The 20,839-nt window shown below is 37.5% G+C and overlaps 1 protein-coding gene and 2 long non-coding RNA genes across 3 annotated transcripts; all 3 read right to left on the bottom strand.

The window, feature by feature from the left end:
* Nucleotides 1-952: 952 nt before the first annotated feature.
* LOC128366711 (uncharacterized) lies at nucleotides 953-2,108 on the bottom strand. Its single transcript, XR_008321878.1, has 3 exons — nucleotides 2,054-2,108; nucleotides 1,187-1,242; nucleotides 953-1,059 (listed from the first exon to the last, which is right to left on the bottom strand). It is a non-coding gene; the product is annotated as an uncharacterized LOC128366711 (long non-coding RNA).
* Nucleotides 2,109-4,029: 1,921 nt separating this feature from the next.
* LOC128366707 (NACHT, LRR and PYD domains-containing protein 3-like) lies at nucleotides 4,030-10,627 on the bottom strand. The gene is made up of 9 exons (XM_053327469.1): nucleotides 10,582-10,627; nucleotides 10,107-10,152; nucleotides 9,658-9,868; nucleotides 7,387-9,169; nucleotides 7,118-7,291; nucleotides 5,786-5,959; nucleotides 5,521-5,694; nucleotides 5,124-5,170; nucleotides 4,030-4,902 (listed from the first exon to the last, which is right to left on the bottom strand). The coding sequence occupies exons 3-9, from the start codon at nucleotides 9,866-9,868 to the stop codon at nucleotides 4,358-4,360; spliced, it is 3,108 nt and encodes a 1,035-aa protein (XP_053183444.1). The 5' UTR covers nucleotides 10,107-10,152; nucleotides 10,582-10,627; the 3' UTR covers nucleotides 4,030-4,357.
* A 1,220-nt stretch (nucleotides 10,628-11,847) lies between these two features.
* On the bottom strand, nucleotides 11,848-16,710 carry LOC128366713 (uncharacterized). The gene is made up of 4 exons (XR_008321879.1): nucleotides 16,682-16,710; nucleotides 14,422-14,524; nucleotides 13,943-14,063; nucleotides 11,848-11,911 (listed from the first exon to the last, which is right to left on the bottom strand). It is a non-coding gene; the product is annotated as an uncharacterized LOC128366713 (long non-coding RNA).
* Between the last annotated feature and the right edge of the window lie 4,129 nt (nucleotides 16,711-20,839).

Below are 20,839 nucleotides of genomic sequence, written 5' to 3'. Positions count from 1 at the left end.
TGAGACTAACAGAAATGTCATATTTCCATAATGATTTCCATCATTTTAGCTTTCACTGTCGCTCTTTTAATGACTTGTTGTTTCTTGTTGTCACAGTAGCAGATAGAAACATAAACTATATTGAATTTACCTTTACAGATTTTCTGAAAATTGCTTAAGATTTGTACTTCATTTGGATGGAAAGTAACTATTAAAATGCCAAGATTTATTTTTTATTTTTGCACTCTGGAAATGGTTTTGGTAAAGCTTAGCTTGTTATAAGGAGAAAAACACTTATTAAGTCTAGACTGAGGGCTGAAATAGAGAGAAAAAATGTATTTACAGATTTATTCAGCTTACTGTGGACCAAGCTTTAGACATGATCAGACATCATGTCACACAAACTAGTTTGTGTCAAGCAGCCACCCTTAGATTACCACTCAAATTGACAATTTAAGTTTTTTTTTCAAAACAAAAAAATAATTTACTTAATTTTACAACCATAGTCCTAAATTAAAGTCCTACCTTTTTTGTTTTTTGCAATTCATGCTGAGGTCTGGCGGATATTCTCTGGAGTGATCACTCTTAGCAGACTTAAAGCTTATTGTTGAAGACGCAGATCCACTGTCAGATTTCTTCCTCTTCTTGGCTTCACTGGCTCTGAAATAGATCAGTAACATTCTAGATCACAACCAATGTTTTGGCAGCACTGAATAAAACTACAATCTGATCCAGTTTTGCTGCCACAGAATTACATAATCTCAAACAGACTTTTGTTGGTGCTGAAAATGAAGTTGCTCCGTCAAGTCTAGTGAGGCCCTTAATCTGTATCTTTTAATTCATGGAATTTACAAATAAATTCAAGTGTAAAGACTCCTCAGTTAGATTACCACTCAAATTGACAATTTATGTTCTTATACATAACAATAATTTACTTAATTTTACTACCATAGTCCTAAATTAAAGTCCTACCTTTTTTGCTTCATGCTGAGGTCTGGAGGATATTCTCTGGAGCTATCACTCTTCACAGAGGGACAACTGACAGGTGAAGATGCTGATCCTCTCTCAGATGCGCAGTCACTGTTCAAGAACAAAACAACAATTTGGACACTAGTTAAGGAGCATTCCTTGAAAAGATTTACATTATAAATGTTCTCTAGTTATTTGGTCTTTACTTTATTGGCATAGTCCTAAAGAAAAGTCTCACCTTTTTTCTTCTTTTTTGCGCTTCATGCTGAAGTCTGGAGGATCTTCTTTGGAGCTCTGAGCAGACAGAAAACAGACTGTTGGAGATGCTGCTCCAGCCTCAGATCCACATTCACTCATCTTCCTATCATTGGTATTACTAACATTACTACGAATGAGCACATTTGAAGGGGATCTTTTAATAGTATGAACGGGAGGAATGATTACAGCAAGGTAAAACCTCTTTCACAGTTCATATGGACACCTGACTACTGGTTTATCACACATTAGAAAAACTGTGAACCTGTCCTTTAATATGCATTCGGTCAAACCATGATCTGTCGGTTTAATGAGTTTCTGAACATCGTTTTAGGTTAGAAAAGCACTGGCTTGCATTAGAAATGTTCTGTATTCAAAGTCAAACCACAGATAAAACATCTGAAGATAAACAGCTAAAACTGATCTGAATAGGCCGTTTCCACTGAAGAAGTTCCCGGAACTACTGAGAGGGCCGAGAGAGACGAAGTTCCAATCAGCACCCAAGAGTTTTTCGAGGCTGTTCTGAGTACCTACTCCGAGGCAGGGACTTGCTTAGCCCCTGTAAAAGTTCCGGAACCCTGTCCGTTGGAAGCGGTTCCTGCGGTGGAGACACGAACCAACGGCCACGGCCCCGAAAAATTACCCCGAAGTTCCTGCGGTGGAAACGGAAATGTCATTCTTCTACTCTGTAAAACTGAACGCATTTAACAGACGCACTGAGGCCTACCACCCCCCCCCCCCAACTATAACTTACAGTCACTCACACAGGCCTATAACTTTTGTGTGAAAAAGTAAAAACTCTCATTTGCTTCGCTTTACACTTACAGTAATATTTTTATATAAAACTTACCTCAGGCAAACTCATTTAACCGTGACATTTGAAGCGAAGAGCGAGTCTTTGGCGCGGCCTCACATCCGGTAAGACAAAGCGCATGCGCGGCAGACTGACGTCAGGTACCGTCATGGCGCATGCGCGAGAAGCGCAATGTACAAAAAACACCACTGTTACTAAGAATGTCAATAAAAATTAGTTTATCATTGTGACACAGTAAACGAATGAAAATATTTAATTCATGCAACTCACTGAGTCCTCACCTTCATCTTCTGCCTTCAGGTAGACATTACAGAGTCTCCTCTGCAGAGAAAAACATCTATAAATAATCATGTATCCCACATGCACCACGTCACGTAAACTGGTAATTAATAGACATGTCAGTATTGCGTCTAGTCTGGGATCCCTGACTATTTATAAAAGATCACATCATTTGGAAAACTCTGATTCCTCCTATTGAAAAATGATATTGATGAGAACAACGTTGTTAAAACAAAATCTCTGAACACTGAAAAAGTCACACTTCAACACATTTTTAAAGATAGATAAGTATACAATGTATCTTTGAAGGGAAAGTTCAGTTTTACAGTAGATAAATAACAAAAAACACATAGGACAATATAAACTCTGCATGCAGAGTCTGTTAATATATCTTGTTTTTAATATTCCAGGCCTTCAGTAGTTCAGTGTAGTTCAATTGTTTTCATCTTTATATTTACAGCTCTTATTGTTTGGGTTTGCAGCTTTTCTCTCTACAGAAAGCTCTCTGTAAATAAACAAATGTTTTCCTGTGTTTTGATTTAAAACATTGGAAATATAAAACATTTTGATCTTAAATTTCAGTTAGTTAGAGAGTGGCACTTAAACTCAAACAGCTGGCAGAACAGTTGAAGGATCGGCTAGCAGGATGGACAGTTGCTGCTGATTAAAGCACTTAAAACTGGCATTTTTAAGGCCTACAATCAAAATTAAGAATACTAGTTAACAACATCAGAGTTTCGTTAACAATATCATCATGTTCAGATCTTCAAAGTAATATTGCAAAAATTAATCCATACATTTTACATAAAATCATCTAGTTCCAACGGTGACCTGTTTAATGAGCTCAAAGGAAGCACACAACCACTTTTAGGATAAATGAAGACATTTATTAACAGCTAAACATCTTGGCGATACATGATAAGCATAATAAGGTCTGAAAGTCATAATAAAATAATAAAGAAAACTGCTGAGAAATAGTGGCTGAAAGTGTCTAACTTGAGACTAATGCATTTCAACACTAATTCTGACTGAATGCTAATTCAACTTCTCTAATGAAATGATCTTTTTATTTAAACATTATTCAACATCAGTCCTTGATCACAAGGCCATGTTTTGCTTTACTGTTGACGAGTTTCTTTGCTGTAGAGATGTCGTCTCAGCAGGTCCAGCATTTAAACCATTCTTCCTGTATTTACATGACAAATAACATTATATAACTTACATAATGATTAGACATTTAATTTACATGAAAAGGTTGAAGAAAGTCTGTTTTATACATGAATTGAAGAAAAGCTGTAAGGTGTTCTATAGTATATACACTTAATTGTAATCTACTATCCTTTTATGCTCAACCATGGTTGTGCTAGATAAAACCATCTTAGACTTTAAATTGTCCTTGTTTCCTGTCAAAGTGTTTTCTGACCACCAGTTTTGTGAGGGACACAGTTCTTTACTCTTTTCAGTGTGTTAAAACAACAATCAATTCTTATCTGCAACCATGACCCCCCCCCCCCCCCCCCTTATTAGTATGTGTCACATTCAAGATTCTTACAAGAAACATTCTGAATACATCTTTCTTCAAGATGCAGTCTTTGAATTCTAGAGTATCACAGCATTACTTGATCAGCAGATAAAGCAGGTAACTAAACATGTTTCCTCTCAGAAGTCTGGACGTCTCTCTTTGTTTGTTATCAGGCTCTGATAAATCAACTATTCAACATGACATGAATAATCAGCTGAGATGATTTCTTAATAATACTAATAGTGGACAGTTAGACAAGTCAGTTGATTACAATAAAAATGAAATAAAAATATAGTAGTCGGCTTCATTTGTAGTATTCACTGGAAGAGATGAGAGGTGAAACAGTACACACTATGTCTCTCTATGCAATTCAAAACATTTACAATTTACAATAATATAAAGTTTTCTCTTTACGTTTTACATCAATAAAATGAATTGATTTGTTATTGATTTTTTTCTGTCAGATAATGACATAAACTGATCATCTTGATTGTTTCGATATTAATGTGAATGATGACTGATCAAGTCTTTTCCCCTGCTTAAGTTGTTGATCTCAACAGCTTCACTGAGGAGCCCTTACCCCACACTTTAAAAATTGGGTAGAGTGGTTCAGTGAATTTGGTGCGGAAGGTGTGCAGGTGTGTCAGTGATCCTCCAGTAGACACTCTGTAGAAGCACAGGATACCAGCCTCCCAGTCCAGATACACCGCCAGTTTGCGAAAACCAGCCAGAGGAACATGAAGGACGATGCTCTTGCAGTTATGATACGCTCGGTAGCCATGAGTAGAGCAGTGCAGACCCCAAGAAAACTCATTATATCCCATCACACAGTCATGGTCTTGACCTTTGCGACTGATGTTCTTGTAGGTCACTCCCATCCCGGCCCATTTTCCCTCCCACTCCACCTCCCAGTAGCAGCGGCCCTTCAGGCCCTGCTGGAACAGGACTTGTGTCCAGTAGTCGAACCTCTCTGGGTGATCGGGATACGGCTGCTCCTCTTGGGCCTTGCTGACTTTTCGGTTCCCATCAGAGAGGACGAGGAGTTTGTGGACAGTGTTTGTATCCACTGTGAGCTCACGTGAATCTGATGGCAGGAAGAAGTCAAAGAGTTAGACTGTCTGGGGGAATGTCCACCTTTGGTTGATGAAATTACTGAGACTGTTTGGGTCTCCACTGCCACTTTGTAAATCATAAACAGTGGAAAAAAGTTACATTTTTGCATCATTTTCTTAAGTAAAAGTTCCTATACGGAAATTTAAAAATTCTGCAAGTACAGATTTTGGCAAATAAAAGGTCCCAACTTACATTTTTTCAGTCCTGGTTTAAACCAGTGTTCTGCATTGTGGTCGACTCTGTGGAGCAGATAAAAACATGTCTGGATTATGTCGAGGAAGAAGCATAAAAGCCTCTCTGAAGGTTGTTCAAACTTCTTAACTTGACCCATGAAAACATCACAGCACTAAAAAATAACAAAAATGTGTGCCATAGTAGAATTTGAGATATTTCACTTAATACATGGTAGCTAGTGGCGTTGAAGGAAAAGTCAGAGTCACTGAAGTTATCTGAATGTTTCCTCTGAGAATCAGGAATGTCTACAAAATTTAATCTAAATCCATCCAATACTTTTTGAGATATTTCAGTCTAGAACAAAGTGGTGGACCAACCGAGCACCTGGAAACAACTATCAGACTGTTTCCTTTACCTCAGTTTAGTAAATTCACATCGACCTTCCTCCAGAGCTTCAGAGATGAGCTTCACTCCAGACTCTCCGAGGTGATTGTAGCTCAAGTCCAGCTCTCTTAGGTGGGACGGGTTGGACTTCACAGCTGAAGCTAAGGAACCACAACCTTTCTCTGTGATGTTACAGAATGACAACCTGTGACAGAGAGACAGAATCCACCTTTAACAGCTGCTTGTTACCCTTCCTAAATATCAAAGTTGCATTAATATTTTTATAAGAACAATACCTGATGTTTTCCAGTTTACAGTTCACATTTTCCAATCCGTTACAGAGCAGCTGCACTCCTGAGTCTTCGATGTCGTTGTCACTCAGGTCGAGCTCTTTGAGAGGTGATGAAGGATGACTCAGGACTGAAGCCAGGCTCTCACAGCATCTCTGGGTGAGACTGCATCGGTTCAGCCTGAAGGGACAAACAATGCAAAATAAAGGAACATTATAAGCTTGACAATCGCTGCAGTCATTTCAGGGATCATGTATTGGACTGCGTTATACTGTCAAGTCTTCTTTGTTATTCTTTATTATTTTGCACATATAACTATTAGTAAAATGTTGTAGATTATAGTCAACTGAAAAATGTGTACGAAATCTTGAAACCTTGGTTGTCGTGCCATAACAAAAAGTAAATTGACTGTACTTATATAGCAATTTTCTCGTCTTTTTGACCACTCAAAGCGCTTTCACACTACATGTCACATTCACCCCTTCAAACACACTGATTCACTGATGGAAGGGGCTGCACGCAGTGTGCCATTCTGCTCATCAGAGGGAAAGTAACCATTCACAAACATTTATACACCATTGGCGCAGTCATTGGGAGCAATTTGGGTTTAAGTATTTTGCCCAAGGACACACTGACATGTTGACTGGAGGAGCTGGGAATCGACCCACTGATTGTTGGATGACCGCTCTACCTCCTGAGCCACAGCCACCCCAAAAGTCAAAACCTTATACAAATCCAGACCTCAGGGAAAAGTACAATAAACTAATGCTAAAACAAATAACCTGAACAGACTGACACACTATTCTTTTTTGTGCCAAGCTTGTTTTACTCTTTAATTTGTTTCTGTTCATTAAATCGTATGTAGTCAAACACAACCCCCTTTACATTGCAAGAGCCTAAACATTTAAAAAGTCATGGATGAATTGATTTAAACCATATTGCTGTAAGGCTACAGTGCTAACCACTGGGCCACTGTGCAGTATAATTAACCAACATATTGGATAAATTAAATTAGATCAATTCTCTGTGGGGAACATGAATGTCATTTTTTTCAAAATTTCAAATAGCAAAATCAAATGGCTGTTTGTTGTTGTCACTAAGAAACAACACAAATATCAACCTCACAAACTTTCATAACAAAAACACAAACTTGTTGAGATATTTCAGTCAAAAATGGTGGTACCACAACAAAACGTTTTGTTGGCTGAATCAAGTAAAGTTCTTAAATCGTGACTTGTCTCATATGTAATTACCATGCTGTAGAGTCTCCCTGTTGTTGTCATCAGATTTTTTGGGATTTCCAAAATCACATAATTATTAGCTGCAGCTTTGACTCACCTCAGCGTCTTCAGTCTGCAGTGTCTGTTCTTCAGTCCGGTACAGAGAAGCTCCATTCCTGAGTCTTGTAAGTTGTTGTCACTTAGATTTAAATGATTCAGCTCATTGGAGTTTGAGCTGAGAGTGGAGGACAGCTCCTTACAGCAGTTGGAAGTGAGGTTACAATCATTCAACCTGATAAACAGAAACACAAAGTCAATTTGTTATTCTGATTTGTAAAATCCATAGATATTTTTTAGAAATGAAGCTGCAAATGATGAGAGACTTGCATTGCTGATTTGGATGCTTTGATGGCTGGTAGGAGCCTCAGAAGGTCTTCTTTTTTCCTGGAGTATTTCTTGAGCTGGATCTCCTCTGGTTTCTTAGGCGAGGTTAACAACACAAAGACCAGAGCTGCCCACTGAGCAGCAGAGCACTCATCCATCACTGATTCTTGGTCTGACTCCATGTATATGTGGATCTCCTCCTCCAGAGAGTGGTCGTTCAGTTCATTCAGGCAGTGGAAGAGATTAATGTACTTTTCTGGTTGATGAGTCTGACTGATTCTCTCCTTGATGTACTTGATAGTTTCCTCATGACTTTGGGAGTCGCAGGTTTCTACCTGCATCTTCAGGTCTTTGAGCAGATCCTGACTGGATTCCAGAGAGAGTCCGAGGAGGAAACGCAGGAAGAGATCGAGGTGGCCGTTGTTGCTTTGTAAAGCTTTGTCAACTGCAGCTTTGTGTAGTTCGGATTCAGACTTTGGTTGGGTTATCTGCTCAGATCCAATCATCAGGTTTACACCAGACATGTTATACATCACATGGACGTACAAAGCTGCAAGAAACTCTTGAACTGACAGATGCACAAAGCAGAAGACCTTTTGCTGCATGCAGGACTCTTCCCTGAAGACTTGAGTGAACACTCCTGAATGCACAGATGCTTCTTTGACATCAATACCACAGTCTCTGAGATCATCTTCATAGAAGATCATGTTGCCTTCCTCCAGCTGCTGGAAGGCCAACTTCCCAAGTGTCATGATCATCTTGTTATTCCCCTGTGAGTCCAGCTCTTGTTCCTCACTGTACTTGACACGCTTCCTTGTGGTCTGATGAGCCAGAAAGTGGATGTACATCTGAGTCAAAGTCTTTGGCATTTTTCCTCCTCCTGGTTTGGTACAAATGTTTCCCAGGACGATAGAAGAAATCCAGCAAAACACCGGCACGTGGCACATGATGTAGAGACTTCTTGCTGACCTTATGTTTGCAATAACTCTTTTGGCCAAATCTTCATCTTCAATTTTCTTGTGGAAGTACTGCTCCTTCTGCAGGTTGTTGAAGCCTCGTATCTCAGTCACCCGATCAACATACTCTGGAGGGATGCAGCTGGCAGCAGCAGGTCGGGTAGTTATCCACAGATTGGCTTCTGGTAGCAGGTTACCTGCAATTAGGTTTGTCAGCAGAACATCTACTGAGGCTGCTTGTGTAGCATTACAACATCTCTCATTTCGCTTGAAATCCAGAGGGAATCTGCACTCATCAAGACCGTCTAGTATGAACAGAACTTTGTACGTTTTCAGTTCTTTGATTCCAGATTCTTTCAGGTCTGGAGAGAAGTTACACAGGAGCTCCATCAAGCTTAGTCTCTCATTTCTAAACAAATTCAGCTCCCTAAAGGGAACTGAGAACAGGAGCTCGATGTCTTGATGAATTTTCCCTTCTGACCAGTCCAACATGACCTTCTGGGTCAGCACTGTTTTGCCAATGCCTGCTATCCCCATGGTGAGCACAGTTCTGATTGGTGTGTCTTGTTTGGGTAAAGGCTTGAAGATGTCCTCACATGTGATCAGAATTTCTGTTGATTTCTGCCTGTTGAATGCAGCCTCAATTCGTCTCACTTCATGTTCGTTGTTGACTCCTCCACTGGCCCCCTCACTCAGATGGATGTTTGTGTAAATCTTTTCGAAAGTAACAGGCCATTGCTGTGCATTTATCTCGTCCGACAAGTTCTCATTTTTCCTCTTTATGGTAGATTTTAGTTTTTGTTGATACAGTCTGAGTTCTCCATAATGACCTAACAGCACAGAAAATAATAATAAGCCCAAACCATAACACTCCTTATAAGATCAGAACTGGTCTAATAATCATTACGATTTTAAGTTTTCTTCAGTGTTAGGATTACTGACTAGTAGTACTAAGTAATCCAGTGATAGTTGTCTGTAAATACATGGCCCCAATGAAAACAAGACAAATTGAAAAATAAATCCTGGCTAAATATCCCACTAACAACTAAAAGTCAGAATATTGGTTGCTGTTTAACTATGAAGTTTATCTCAAGAATTCAGTCACGTGCTGAACAAATTAAAATGTTGGCCTTCTGGTTGCTTTAGATTAAATAATAGAAATATCAAAATATTTATGATTCATCCTCAAGGAACCATGAATTTGAGCACTGGATTTCATAAAAATGAATCTGATAGGTGTGCAGATATTTCACACTCGACTAAAGTTAATAGACTGATGAATTTGTACAAAAACTAACAAAAACATGCTGTCTCTTACTTCGCTCAAGTGTTTGAGCATGTTCATCCTTTTTCATGTCCCTCAGGATATAGAGGACAATCTTCAGAGCCGCCTCCCTTGTTTCATCATCAAGTGGCAGATCGTCCTCCTGCTCGTCTTCATCTAGCAGTTTGTGGTATTTCGTAGGAATGACGGTCTTATGTGCTTTCAAAGTTGTTTTTACAATAGCCAGAACTTTGGATTCAATCATCTGACAAATACAATTTTTTTCAATTAAATACAAGTTTTTTAAAACATTTTTAATAATATGATATCCCAGAGAGAACATGATACAGACATTACACATCACCATTTTATTTTGGAATCATGTTAATGCAGTAACACTGGACATAGCAACCAGAATTACTTAATAATATACAAAATTTATCCATTATGTATTTTTACTTTATGATTGGTTCATTGGCTCATTGATTTATTGTATTGCCTACCTTCTTTGGGTCTGGGTTCTGCTCAAAGCTTGATGCAGTCTGGCCACTGAAAAAAAGAGTAAAGTCCTCATAGTAGATAGTAGTATTCTCAAATCAACCAACCAATAGTCTTGCCAAATGCAGTAGATATTCTGCCTACTCAATTATGAAATTAATCGAATATGTGTTTATTATTTTATGCAATACATAAGTATAGATATTAATACTGTAACTATACTATACTATACAATTCATCATAACTGAATATTAGAAACCTTTCATTCTGGTTTTTGTCTGTCTTTCTGACTGTCTGTCTGCCTGCCTGTCTGTCTGTCTGTCTGTCTGTCTGTCTGTCTGTCTGTCTGTCTTTCTTAATATATGTGTTCTTGTGAGCCGTGAATTGTTCATGATGAGCTTCAGAAACCTTTCATTCTGGTTGGTGGTATAAAATTATGCTCTTTGTAATCATGAGCATCTGTCAGCATTATTATCTTACCTTGTTCCTGAAGTTCTGGGTTCAGTGCTCAAGTCTGGAGGATATTCTTTGGAGTGATCACTCATTAAGCTCATTGTTGAAGATGCTGATCCACTGTCAGATATCTTCTTCTTGGCTTCAGTGGCTCTGAAACAGATCAGTAACAATCTAGATTACAACCAATGTTTTTGCATTGCCTAATACAACCACAGTCTGATACAGTTTTACTGTAACAGAATTACATAATCTCAAACAGACTTTTGTTAGTGCTACAAAGTACAGTTGCTCCGTGTCAAATCTAGTATGACCTTAATCTGTGTCATTTGATGACTGCAGTAGAAGCCAGACACATAATACAGATGTATTAATAGGTCAAGGTACAGAATCTGGTATGTACCAGTCTGGGAAATGAAAGGATTAATTGCAGGATGAGTCAGACACTGCAGTTCACCTAACTAAAAATCAGGATTCTCTGTCTGTCTGTCTAATGTGTTCTTGTGAACCGTTCATGATCTACTTCACATTTGATGGGTGTATTGTTGAGGACCCAAGGAAGTGCAGTGTTGAAATTTGTGCAATTTGGAAACATGACACGTTTAATATTCATAAGGGTTAGGGTTAGGCTGGGGCTGTTTGATATGAATACTGTGACATCATAGGGGGCAGGTCTTTTGGGCTCTGACTTGCTGAATGGGACAAAGGCATGTCCTACTACTAAGATAAATAGGGGCTTTAACTGTAAATCATGACAAGATATTCCAGCTGAGCCACAGAATATGAATATATACCTGGAAGTGTGAATGATATATTCTCTTTAATGTTTTGCACTATGTCTCATTAATACATCATCTTCATCAACAAGAGAACAACACTTGTTCTGGATCCACAAAATAGGTTTTATCTCCTTAATCTCATGGGTTGTAATCACTTTTACTTGTAGAGGCATTCACAAAACTCTATGGATATTAAAAGTAGCCATAGTTAAATTGATCATATATATATATGTATATATATGTTATTGTTAGTTATTTTAGTTAATTTCAGCCTTTCCCCTCCAATATGTATGTAATAGTTAAAGATCTAAGAGATACAGATCATTATTATTATTATTATTATTACCAATACCAATATAATAAAACTGAATATTAGAAACCTTTCATTCTGGTTGGTGGTATAAAATTATGCTCTTTGTAATCATGAGTTTCTGTCAGCATTATTATCTTACCTTGTTCCTGAAGTTCTGGGTTCAGTGCTCAAGTCTGGAGGATATTCTTTGGAGTGATCACTCATTAAACTCATTGTTGAAGACGCTGATCCACTGTCAGATATCTTCTTCTTGGCTTCAGTGGCTCTGAAACAGATCAGTAACAATCTAGATCGCAACCAATATTTTTGCAGCACTGAATAAAACCACAATCTGATACAGTTTTACTGTAACAGAAATAAATAATAAAATAATAGACTTTTGTTGGTGCTGAAAAATGAAGCTGCTCAGTGTCAAGTGTCTAGTGAGGCCCTTAATCTGTCATTTGATTAGATTAGATTAGATTATTTTTATTTCGAATGTGTGACAGAAGAAGAAACAAAAAAACAAAACAAAAACAGCACATAAAAAATGAAAGCACAGTGTTCTCACAGAAAATAGCGAACCTACACCCGACAGAAAATATACTGCACTGTCAACCACATTCGAAAGGGAGTGGGAAGAAGTCAAAATTTATTTAATCCCACCCCCACCTCTCAAATTAGTGCTTGCCAGCTCCCAATCCAATCACCAATATTCCAAATCCTACAATTTCCTACCAACACCATATGCAATGTCAACATTCACATCCATACCCACTGTTATCAACACCACAAATCATTGCCACATTTCTTGACCTCCTCCACCAAAAATAGCCACATACATACATACATATATGTACATACATACATACATACATACATACACGCATATATACACATCCCCATATTATCATACACATCCACACATGTACACAAACATACATAGATAGACATACTTATGTACAAACAACATAAATACATACGCACACATACAAACAACTTGCACCTGAGTCACTTAAACACCTCCATCCCTGTACCTCATCCCTCATTGTCCTCCGTTAACAGACTTCCTCTTCCATGGACTTGTTTAAAAATATTTCTTTGTACCTTTTTTTAAACAGATTTATATTTGCACTTTTTACGCACGTTTTATTTCTGTCTCCAGACTGTTCCACAAAGTCACCCCACAGTTCGATACGCACATGCTTTTCATATTTGTTCGGACCTTTGGTTTTTTTTAATTTAGGTCTCCCCTTAGATTATATCCCCCCTCCCTTTCACAAAACATTCCTTGTATATTTTTTGGCAATAGGTTATTTCTGGCTTTGTACATTATTTGTGCCGTTCTGAATTTGACCTGATCCAAAAATTTCAGCATATGTGATTTTATGAATAGTGGGTTTGTGTGATCTCTGTATCCTGCTTTGTTTATTGTCCTTAATGCTCTTTTCTGTATTGTACATATCGGCTGCAGAGTGGTTTTGTAGGTGTTTCCCCAAACCTCGACACAATAAGTCAGATATGGTAAAAATAATGAGTAATATAGAGTGTGCAACGATTTATAATCCAGGATATGTTTAGTTTTCCACAGAATTGCCGCGGACTTTGCCAGTTTTGCTCGTATGTAGCCAACATGAGGTTTCCAGCAGACTTTATCATCCAAAATCACACCAAGGAATTTAATTTCCTGTACTCTTTCTATTTTAGTATTGTCTATTATCAATTCTACATTACAATCTATTTTGTGTCTCCCAAACAACATGATCTTTGTTTTGCTTAGATTTAATGATCATTTATTTTTGTCAAACCATAGTTTTAGTTTATTTATTTCAGTTGTGATTGTCTCCAAAGTCTGCTGCAAATTCTCACCGGAACAAAAAATATTAGTGTCGTCTGCAAACAAAACAAATTTCAGTACCTGTGAGACGATGATGATGATTGTAGTAGAAACATAACACATAGACACATAATACACACAGATTACAGACACAAACTTCAAGATACAGAATCTGGGATGTGCCACTCTCAGACATTAATTTACTTATTGCAGGATGTGTCAGACACTGCAGTTCATCCAACTAAAAAGTAAAGAATCTCTGTCTGTCTAAATAAATGTGTTCTTGTGAGCCATTTATGACAAACTTCACATTCAGTGCTTGTATTGTTCAGGACCCCAGAAAGTGCAGTGTTGAATTTTGTGCAATTTGGTCACATTACACATTTAATATTACTTAATGTTGAATAAACAAGCTATCAGAGAGCTGCTGGGCTCCACGTCTGGGTGCAGAGCATTTTCCATATTTTTCTGAACTCCTACCTTTTTTGTTGTTTTTTGCGCCCCATGCTGAAGTCTGGAGGATTTTCTTTGGAGTGATCACACTGAGGAGATGCTGATCCAGCTTCAGATCCACCTTCTCATCTTCAGGCTATCAGGAAGTCTATAGAGAGATTACTGCAGTCTACATCAAACTTGACTAAGATCCCATAAAGATTTTGTTTATGTGCTGCTTTCAAACCACTGACAGCTTCACTAAAAAATAGATTTACGCAAAATTTGATTTCAGTGGCTTTTAAAATATTTCTTTCCCAAATACTGTGACATTAGTAACTAATTTATAACTAAAAACAAAATTATAGTATAACATTTTTAATAAACCCTCTATATGATAGTGTGAGCAGCTGTTTTTATTAAAAGAGATCTGATAATCCCAATGTTCACTGCCTGCTGCAGCAAACAGACAAAGTAAAGAGATCAGAAAAATTAAACATGAAGGAGCTTAAGAGACTTCAACTTACATTTATCAGGCAGAAACAGGAACTCAATGAGATGTTAAGGTTGCTTCATGTCTGAAGGATGTGGAAGTCATGTGTTCGGAAATAACGTGAGCAGCTGTTCTTCCTGTTTGAACAAACACAGAAAGTCTCTTAGTCAGCTGGACTCCTTGTTATTGATTCTACAGTCAGTGAACTCTGCTGGAGAGATGAACCATTCTTCCTGGTGGAGAGCACTGTCTAACACAGAGATGTTCAGTTGTATTGAGATATGCTGACTGTGAATGTCATTGCATCTGATTCATAACATTTTCACACTCATCAAACCATTCAGTGACTCCTCGTGTCCTATGGATAGAAGAGACTACTCCCATCAGGATACAAATGTTTAATCTCTTACAACTACTTTGTATTGTATTATATATAATTTTCATTGACTCTTCCCTCTAAGGGGACAAGTGGACCCAAACTATGCCAGCAAAATGCCCCCTACAGCATAACAGAGCCTCTGGATCCCCTCTCTGTAGGGGTCAACCATTCAGACCTGTAACACTCTCTTGGTGAATGCCACACATGCCCTCGCCCATTTGTCCAGAATAAGGTGAAGGATGACTCATCTGACCATATCACTTTTTCCACATCTGTGTATACCAGTGTTGATTGTTTTTACACCACTGAACTCTTAAATGTGCATTCAACAGTCCCAAACCCAAACGTAATCAACCAAACGTCTGCTCTCATGTATGACAATGAAAGCATCAAATCATCACATATGAAAAAACAGCAACTATTATGCATTTATGCTTTAAAAAGAATTAAAATGATTCAATTTCTGTCGATCAACTAATTGAATTAACTTTGTAGCTCTGTCTTAAATGAGGTGTACCTGTCCCAAAACATACTCAATAATGAGAATTAAAAATCAAGTAATAAATGTATAGAACAGAACATGAGTCTTACTTTTGTAAAGTCTGCAGTGCACCATGACATATTGCTGTCAGAGGAGTATGTAACCTGTGGAAGCGAGGGAAACATGAGAGGAGATGTCATGTGATGAAAAGAAATAAAGAAGTGAAAGTTATGTTGCATAATGCAATAATGCAAGTAAAAGTTCGGCAGAAAAAAATCCTATCCCAGTAAAAGTACATATCTTAAGTATTATCAGCCCTATTTTCGTATTGTTTCTGGAAGAACTGCACAGTTCCCGTTGCATCAAAAAAGCACAAAACATTATAAAGTACTCTTCCCACCCCGGACACTCTCTGTTTGAACTGTTGCCACCAGGCAGACGATTCAGATCAGTCAAAACAAGGACAAACAGATTCAAACACAGCTTTTATTCTACAGCAATTACCACACTCAATACTGCTAATTAATTATTAAGTAATACTGTTTACAATTGACTGTGAAATAGGGATGTGCAATGACAAGATGTAACCTTATGTAGGTATACTTGACTGTTTTTATATATAGTATTTATTGAGTATCTTTTATTTTATTTTTATTTTCTTGTTTTATTTATTTTTATTTATGAATGATGCACTGTACTGGTGACAATGACAATAAAGGATCTATCTATCTATCTATCTATCTATCTATCTATCTATCTATCTTAATGCATTCCTCTTTTAGTTCGAGTTTCCTCTACATCAGTATTTGAGGTCTATTATTGTACTATTATATTTTGCCACTAGATGGCGATCATGCTCTACCACCGTCCACTCTACCCAATCTACTGTACCCAACCCTCGTTGCCTTAGTTCTTGTTTGGGCTACAAGCCAAACAGATACAAAGTAGGGCGGGCCTTGACATTTCAGTAATGTCGCACTTCACTTTATGTTATTTAAATAGGACTAAACATGGTAACAATAGTGTATCCTGTGCTGTGTTATCCCAAAACAGACGCTTATAAAACCTGAAAAGACGGAATATTTATATTGAATATGTTCTGTGGATAAACTCTGTCTGTGTGGAGTTTAATGCATTTTGCGTAATGTGCATAAAAGGAAAAGGAAGTGAAATTACTGTTATAATCATCAACATTGTCAAATTATTAAACATTAAGTAGTTTGAGCGTGTGGTCCGTAGAAAACACAAACATAATGTAGTCTCATGTCATATTTAATTATGATTTATGAACTCATCTGTCTGCTTTGTCATCTCTCTCTCTAACGTCTTAACTATCGATTCTGCTCAAACAACGACACACATACTTCTTTTTTATTGTATTTAAAGTGTGAAATCCGATTTTCTTTGAGTTTGGTTAATATGACATAAACTTACCGAGCAGTGCAGCCGTCCGTCCTTCCTGCTTCAACCCCGAAGAAAACGGAAGGATGAGTTTAGATAAACAAGTTCACAATCACTTCCGCTTTCTACTGCTGCGATACAACACAGACAAATACTGTGTACACCAATCATCAGCGCACTAATCCTGTTCAACATTAAAATCCTTGAACCTTTATGATAAATAATGAACACCCGAATGAATCTCTTCCTGTAATGATCTTGAAGTTCAGTTTCCTGTTTAAAAGAGTATGAAGTCCAAGAAGCAGTAAGTTATACAACAGGCTGTATAATTCTTATGACTGACGGTAATAAAACATTGAATAAATAATGAATAATATGGTTCATGTCGTAGCTTAATCAAGTCTGCTGTAATAAACACACAGTCATTTAAAAGTCTCTGATCAGTTTCTATTGAGCTTCAGCAGTCTGAGTTATTATATCAAGTGATATCTGACACATTTACTGTCTTTTTAGCATCAGATTCCCTCCTAGTGGTTCCCTGTTGAGCTGTGGTGGTGATGTAGTAAAAAGTAATTTAGTGTGAAAATGAATTTAAAAACTACTGTTGCTTCATCTTCTGTTCAAAAGGGAGCAGAGTCAGACATGTAGTGGTTTGATATTGTTAGGTCATTTCCATGTTGGTAAAGAGATATACTGTCTCTCTCCTTGAGATGAAGGCATCTATCTGAGGTGTTCTGGGAGGATGCAGGAGTCACTTTGATGACAGTTGTGCAGCATTGCTGTGGCAACCAGGGTCAGAGGACATGACTGTCTGGCTCCCTAAACACACAGATGGGTAACTGTGTTTCCTTGTTTGTAGAACAGGGGTGTCAAACATGCAGCCCGTGGGCCAGAACCGGCCCGCTGAGGGATCCAATCCGGCCCACTTTCCTTCCTGTCTTCCTTCCTTCTGTCCTTCCTCCCTTTCATTCTTCCCTTTTTCTTTCTTTCCTTCTTTCCTTCCATCCTCCCTTTTTTCCTTCCTTCCATCTGTCCTTCCTCCCTTTCTTCCTTTTTTCCTTCGTTCCTTCCTTTGTTCCTTCTCGTCTTTTTTTCTTTCTTTCCTTCCTTCCTTCCACCTGTCCTTCCTTCCTTCCTTCCTTCCTCCCTTTCTTTCTTTCTTTTTTCCTTCTTTCCTTCCTTCCTTCCTCCCTCCCTCCCTCCCTTTCTTCCTTCCTCCTTTTCTTTCTGTCTTTTTTCCTTCCTTCCTTCCACCTGTCCTTCCTTTCTTTTTTCCTTCTTTCCTTCCTTTGTTCCTTCCATCTTTCCTTCTCGTCTTCTTTTCTTCCTTTCCTTTCTTCCTTCCGTCTTCCCTCCCTCCCTTTCTTCCTTACTTCCTTCCTCCCTTTATTTCTTTCTTTTTTCCTTCTTTCCTTCCTCCATTCCTTCCATCTTTCCTTCCTGTCTTCTTTTCCTTCCCTTCTACCCTCATTCCTTCCATCTTTTTAATGATCCGGCCCACATCAGATCAAATTGGGCTGTATGTGGCCCTTGAATGAAAATGAATTTGACACCTCTGCTGTAGATGCATTGAGTATGATAGTTTATGGGCATATAATATTTGTGGCACTATCTATTAAGGCTTAAAGATTATCTGTGGAGGACAGTTTCCTACGAATCGTGGTTGCATCATGCATCAGATGACATCCTGGGCTCCTGTACACTTTCTACACTGATGAATTAACCATTGACAAACCATTCTCGCTAACAGGTGATATATAACACATGCAGGACATATGCAACAAGTCACATGCACGCACGCACGCACAGGCACACACTCATAATGAAACTGATTGACTGACAGAGTGGCATGACATCCTATTACATTATTTTATGAGTTATAAGTTAATTAGTTATAAGATTATTGATAAAACACATCCACAGCAGATAAATGATTTGAACACGTACACTGTGCTCTGCTGAATCATTTAACCTTTTTAACACACACACACACACACACACTTTCTGATATTATAACTCTTACTGTTACTTATTTTTGGGAAAGTGAAATGATTCTGATTCAGCAGTGTGAGTTATTATATCAGTGATATCTGACACATTTACAGTCTTTTTATCATCATATCTCCTCTTAGTGTTTCCTGTTTCTCTGTGATGTAGTATATATAGTATATATATGTTTCTCTGTGGTAGAAGTATAGTAACAAAAAGACTTTGCTAGTAAAAACACTGTAACGTTGAAACATAGAAGATGAAGATTTGACTCATTTGGACGCTGAAGCTTCATATTAGCTTCACATCAACTTTTAAATGCAAATGTCTCACTATCCACAAACATGTATGTCTGTGAGCATTAATGCATTTGTGGATCGTTTCCAATTTTTGCACCATGTGACATTTGTGACTTCTCCTTTTGGTTTGTGGATTTTTCTCCAGTTCGTACCACAGCTCATCTGTAGACACAATCCACAGTAAATATGAGGTGCAGTTAGGAGCGTCACCAGCAACATTCACTCATATGAACAGGCAGAATTACAGTATGTATAGGACGACATGTTAAGACAAGTTTAGAGACCTTTTTACCTCTCTCTCTCTCTCTCTCACTCTCTCTCTCTCTCTCTGATTAAAGTGTGCTTTTATGTATTCAGCTTGTTTTATGTTTTATACATTTTGGTATTAAAAACTAAAACACATGTTAATGAATACATGAAAGTACCACAATAAAAGGTACTGCATATTAATGTCATTATTATAAGAATATTTAAATACAACTGGGTTAAAATACACTTTAAGACAGTACATTAAAACATTAAGTAAATACACTTATTCAAATACAAATATAATGCAAACAACAATAATGTGCTAGAAATCCAATTATTGTTGTTATTTTACATTTTAGGTATAGTGCATTTTATTTTTAGGAGGGAAAAGTTGAGTACAAGTCAACTCTGGTCAAAGCAGGATGTGAATGGAAGTGTGCGATACGAGCAAATACGCAACTTCTTTATTGTTTTATTGTTTTTTATTGCTGATACTCAGTGAACTCTTACAGTCTCAGTTTTAATCAGTTACAGGCCGTTGTTCTTTCTGCTCGTGAGTGACTAAATGTCGCCACCTGCTGGTGTAGATACTAACTGCACTTCACATTTGTGGACTTTCTACAGATGAGCTGCAGAAGGGAAAAAGCGGACAACGATCCACAAACAAGAAGGAAGTCACAAATATCAAGTGATGTCACATCAAATGTCACAAAAACATACACAACCTGTTTCACATATAGCTATATGGAACCACATCAATATGAATTTACATGTGTTTTTGTAGTGAAAATATGAATGTTCGTAAAACGTCTAATGTTTATGTGAAATTAAAATACGTGTTTACAGAATAAGTTGTGCATGTTTGCAAATCACTAAAATATATTTGTGGATATAAGTAGACTATACACAACAAAAATAAAAAATAAAAATAGATGTTTGTGGATATGAGTAGACTACAACACTGAAATACTGCTAGACACCAAAAAACAGTGACTACATTGTTGACGTGAGTTGTATCTGATGTTTCCTGATGTATAGACGCTTGCCACAACAAAACTAAAAAAAAACATTTAAAACATGTTTGTGGATAGTGAGATAAAATAAAATGAGATAAAGTAAAATTGGAAATTGTTCATTTAATCTTATATTACCAAGAAATTAATATTGAACCATACAAAGCACAGAACATCGTGTGTGTGTGTGTGTGTGTGTGTGTGTGTGTGTGTGTGTGTGTGTGTGTGTGTGTTATCATTATTACCTTACTTTCATCTATTTTTATTTTTCTGTGTTTGAAAAATTGTTCTTAGTTTATTTAGTTTAGTAGTATAGTTTTCAGGTTAGAGGCGCGAGCCCACATCTTACGAAACTTCGGTCTGGGTGTCTTCCCTTCCTTTTGTTCTTTTTGGCAGGCTCATCAGCTTTTGTTAGTGGTTGCTGGTCTCTTTGTTAATAAATTGTTTTTTATTTTGCCAGCACTCCTAACAGTTTAATTATGTTGGACCTTCTTTAAAACAAGCTGCTTCACAGGGTTGTAACAATAAGAATGGAGCTATAGTCTCCCTTGTTGGCCACACGAGGAAGGTCGATTAGAATTATGATTGTTATTAATCTTAATTATGATTTTGTGACGGTTGAAGGATAAATTACTAAGATG

The sequence above is a fragment of the Scomber japonicus genome, chromosome 10 (genome assembly GCF_027409825.1).
Source record: "Scomber japonicus isolate fScoJap1 chromosome 10, fScoJap1.pri, whole genome shotgun sequence".
Lineage (NCBI taxonomy): Eukaryota > Metazoa > Chordata > Actinopteri > Scombriformes > Scombridae > Scomber > Scomber japonicus.
Note: the sequence above shows the minus strand (reverse complement) of the source record. Positions and strands in the feature narration are given on the sequence as shown.

What these genes read in the sequence shown, in the direction of transcription:
- LOC128366707 (XM_053327469.1), bottom strand. Translation starts at nt 9,868, where the DNA reads ATGATTGAATCCAAAGTTCTGGCTATTGTAAAAACAACTTTGAAAGCA. An exon ending in TGCTCAAACACTTGAGCGAA is followed by an intron (nt 9,170 to 9,657) that starts GTAAGAGACAGC and finishes CTGTGCTGTTAG; the next exon opens with GTCATTATGGAGAACTCAGA. An exon ending in TAAACCAGGACTGAAAAAAT is followed by an intron (nt 4,903 to 5,123) that starts GTAAGTTGGGAC and finishes TCCTGCCATCAG; the next exon opens with ATTCACGTGAGCTCACAGTG.